At 41.1% G+C, this 4,272-nt stretch overlaps 1 protein-coding gene across 1 annotated transcript; it reads left to right on the top strand.

Annotated features, from left to right (window-relative positions):
• Positions 1 to 286: 286 nt before the first annotated feature.
• LOC116014461 (receptor-like protein kinase 5) lies at positions 287 to 4,272 on the top strand. The gene is made up of 2 exons (XM_031254522.1): positions 287 to 3,050; positions 3,696 to 4,272. Exons 1-2 carry the CDS (start codon positions 437 to 439, stop codon positions 4,124 to 4,126), a joined length of 3,045 nt encoding a protein of 1,014 aa, XP_031110382.1. The 5' UTR covers positions 287 to 436; the 3' UTR covers positions 4,127 to 4,272.

The following is a 4,272-nucleotide window of genomic DNA, read 5'->3' as shown; positions in this document are numbered from 1 at the left end:
GTTTGAAGAGCTCCTACATTTAGACCTGACAAGATAATAAAAGAGTAAATCATAGTAATATAATAATCTCTTAGATGGGGGGAGGACTACATTCTGCANTCATAGTAATATAATAATCTCTTAGATGGGGGGAGGACTACATTCTGCATTTCTGCCAGCAGGTTCAGCTCCAGTATTATTCTCCAAAAAAAAAAAAAAAAGTCCAATATTATGTCTGTGTGTGCGTGTATTGTGTATATATAGAAGGCAAACACATCCAACTGGGATTGATAAGGCCAATTGAAAAGTAGAATTTTAACTTTTTCTTCATACAGATTCAAGCACTTGAATTAGAGACTCTGCACATTTTCTTCAATTCTGATCTGCCTCAGATACAAGCACTCTTCCATGCCACCATTTCAAGAACCAAGCTTTTTCATCCTAAATAAACATCATAATGTCCAAACTAACCCTCATCACCCTCACACTTCTGCTCTTCACTTTGCCCTTCCCTGGAAACTCCCAACCAAGTATCAATAATCCAGAGAGAACAATTTTGCTTCAAATAAAAAACCATTTTTCTAACCCATCCAATCTTTCCCACTGGACTTCATCCTCCGATCACTGTACTTGGCCGGAGATCACCTGTGGAGACGGCTCCGTCACCGGAATCCGGCTAGCCTACCTAAACCTTAACCAAACCATCCCACCATCCATATGTGACCTCAAAAACCTCACCATTCTTGATCTCAACCACAACCTCATCCCTGGGCCTTTCCCTCTAGCTCTCTACAATTGCTCAAATCTTGAAATCTTAGACTTGTCTTTCAACTCCTTCAACGGCTCCATCCCAACTGATATTAACCGCCTTTCTCCCCGCCTCACGGCTTTTAACCTCTCCTCCAACTATTTCACTGATGGCATCCCACCAGCCATTGGAGGACTAAAGCAGTTAAAAGAGCTTCAGTTTGCCGCCACCTTCTATAATGGCTCTTTCCCGCCGGAAATTGGTGAATTGGTGAATCTTGAAGTTCTGACTTTGTACGAGAATCCCTTTGCACCGCAGGGGATTCCTTCAAGTTTTGCTCAATTGAAGAAACTGAGGAATCTATGGATCCAAAATTCAAATTTGGTTGGAGAAATTCCTGAGAATATCATTGGAAACATGACAGCTTTGGAATTCTTGGATTTATCTGGAAATAGTCTGAGCGGTAACATTCCAAACAACTTGTTTCTGCTTAAGAATTTGACCACAGTTTACCTCCAGGTAAACAAATTTTCAGGTCCTATTCCTCAGTCAATTGAGGCATTGGATTTGAATTGGATTGATTTTTCCAATAACACCTTAACCGGCAAAATCCCTCAAGACTTTGGGAAGCTGACAAAATTGGAGGGGCTGGTTTTGTTCATGAATCAATTATCGGGCGAAATTCCAGGAAGCATAGGTAGATTACCAGCATTGTGGGATGTGAGGCTGTTCACCAACAATCTGTCGGGCAAAATTCCGGGAGAGTTTGGTAAACATTCAAAGCTGCAAACTTTTGATGTTTCCACAAACAATCTTGTGGGATCATTGCCAGAGGGGCTGTGTGATAACAAGGTGCTTTCTAGCATCATTGCTTTTAGCAACAACCTTACAGGTGAGCTTCCAAAGTCTCTTGGGGATTGTCAAACCTTGGAAAGTGTCAGAGTGGAAAAGAATCAACTTTCTGGTACAATTCCTGATGATTTGTGGGCAGCTAGGAGTCTGTCAAGGTTCTTGATTAGTGATAACTTGTTTACTGGTGAGCTTCCACGAAAGATTGCATCCAATGTGTCTCTAGTGGATATTAGCAACAATAGATTCTCAGGTGAAATCCCTGCTGGAGTTTCTTCTTGGAATAATCTTGTTAACTTCAAGGCAAGCAATAATCTGTTTACTGGTGAAATCCCTCAAGAATTGACAGTCCTGCAAAGGTTATCGGTTCTTTGGTTAGACGGGAATCACCTTTCTGGGAATTTCCCATCAGAAATTATCTCATGGAAGTCACTGACCTCCTTGAAATGCAGTAGGAATCAACTGTCTGGTGAAATCCCATCAGCACTCGGTCTTTTGCCAAATCTTAACGAGTTGGACCTGTCAGGAAATCAATTTTCCGGGGAAATTCCACCCGAGATAGGGCGTTTGAGGCTAACTTCACTCAACCTGTCTTCAAATCACTTCTCGGGGAGAATCCCGGGTGCTCTTGAAAATGCAGTTTTCGATAAGAGCTTCTTGAATAACCCTGAGCTTTGTGCAGCCACCCCTTCAATTGGCCTCAGAATTTGCAACCTGAATACCAAGAAATCGAATAGCAATTCAATCAGAGTTATAGCTATTCTTGGTAGCATAGCAGCAGCCTTGTTTCTATTAGCCATTCTCTATATACTGTTTGGTTTAAGAAAGAGTAGGAAAGGAAAGCAAGGATTAGACCCAAACTGGAAGCTTACACCATTCCACAGGCTAAACTTCACAGAATCAAACATTCTGTCAAATTTAGTCGAAGACAATGTGATCGGCAGTGGGGGATCGGGGGAAGTTTACCTCGTACAACCCTTACATCACACCGGTGAAAAAGTTGCTGTTAAGAGGATTTGGAACTGCAAGAAGTTGGATCGAAAGCTCGAGAAGGAGTTCGAAGCAGAAGTGCAGATACTTGGCACGATTCGCCACTCAAACATAGTGAAACTCCTGTGTGGGATCTCTAGTGAAGACTCTATGCTTCTTGTGTATGAGTACATGGAAAATCGCAGCCTGGATTTATGGCTCCATCCAAAGAGGAGACCATATTTTGCAAGTCCCCCTTATTGCCAAGTCCTGGAATGGCCTACCAGGCTGCACATTGCCACTGGGGCAGCTCAGGGGCTCTGCTATATGCACCACGGCTCGTCCCCGCCCATTGTTCACAGAGATGTTAAATCGAGCAATGTGCTTTTGGGCTCTGAGTTCAATGCTAAAATTGCAGATTTTGGTCTGGCAAGAATGTTGATCAGGCCTGGAGAAGCTAACACAGTCTCAACATTGGCTGGCACTTTTGGCTATATTGCTCCAGGTAATGTTTAGATTCATGCACTTAACTCTTGGCCTGTGCTATGGCTTTTGAAGTTTTACTAAGAAACAAGCATGCTAATGATAGGTTTTTATTAGAGTCATTAATACCCAATTTAGTTATTGATTTTTTTCGATTTAGTATTAAATGATTTTGTGTTTAATTGAGTCTTGGACTCTATGATTTTACTTAATTAAGTCCTCCGTCAGGCCTTCCCTTTGCTGTGACGGTTAGAGTCAATGATTAAATCAAGAAAAATCACTATAGTGAGTATAGTCGATGACTAAATTGAGTAAAATCACTATAGTCGGAAGACTAAATTGGATATTAATAGCCATGTTGTGAAGCGCACTAGGCGCCTAATTTTTTTTAGTTTTTTTTTTCCAGCTCAAAACGATGTCGTTTTGAGAGGGAAAAAACAGTTGAGTCGGCCGCCTAGACTCCGCATAACACCCTTTTTGCCTCAGCCGAGTTTTGCAACACGGATTAATAGAGAGAAAATTACCAAATTATCTTAACAGAGAACTCAATTAGGTAAAATCATCTACCCAATAAAGCACAAAAAGTCACTAAATTGAGACAATCACTATACTATAGTCGATGATTAAATTAGGTATTAACTCAACTTGTTTTTATTATGATTTTCAGAGTATGCACACACAACTAAAGTGAATGAGAAGATTGACGTGTACAGCTTCGGGGTGATCCTTCTAGAGCTCGTCACCGGAAGGGAACCCAACGATGGCAGTGCAGAGTTATGCCTGGCTGATTGGGCACGGCAATACGTGCAAGAAGGGAAACCCATAGCTGAAGCACTAGATGCAGATATCAAGAAGCCACAATACTCAGATGAGATGCAATCAGTGTTCAAACTTGGGATATTCTGTACTGATACATCTCCTTATAGAAGACCTACCATGAAAGAGGTCCTGGAAATCCTGCTAAAATTCAAGAGTCAATCACCATATGCCGCAGGCAACATAAATGGAAGTGAGCGCGACGCTTCGCCACTCCTTAAACATTCAGGGAGTGAGGGGAGCTCAGAGAGTGAAGATGATGAATTTAAGTCCATAGTGTGAAGTAGTTCAGAGTGTTTAAGATGAATACATAGCTATATATACATATAGCTGTTCTTTAAAGTATACATGTAAATATGTATCTTTAGTTACGTAGATTGCAAGATGTTTTACCCCAAGAAAGTTTTCATAACCACATTATTTTTAAA

Source organism: Ipomoea triloba, chromosome 3 (genome assembly GCF_003576645.1).
Source record: "Ipomoea triloba cultivar NCNSP0323 chromosome 3, ASM357664v1".
In the NCBI taxonomy this organism is placed as follows: domain Eukaryota; kingdom Viridiplantae; phylum Streptophyta; class Magnoliopsida; order Solanales; family Convolvulaceae; genus Ipomoea; species Ipomoea triloba.
This window is presented reverse-complemented; position numbering and strand designations above follow the sequence as displayed.

Bases quoted from the DNA above. Each gene is read 5' to 3' on its own strand.
- LOC116014461 (XM_031254522.1), top strand. From the start codon at position 437: ATGTCCAAACTAACCCTCATCACCCTCACACTTCTGCTCTTCACTTTG. The intron at 3,051-3,695 runs GTAATGTTTAGA...TATGATTTTCAG, and splicing joins TTTTGGCTATATTGCTCCAG to AGTATGCACACACAACTAAA.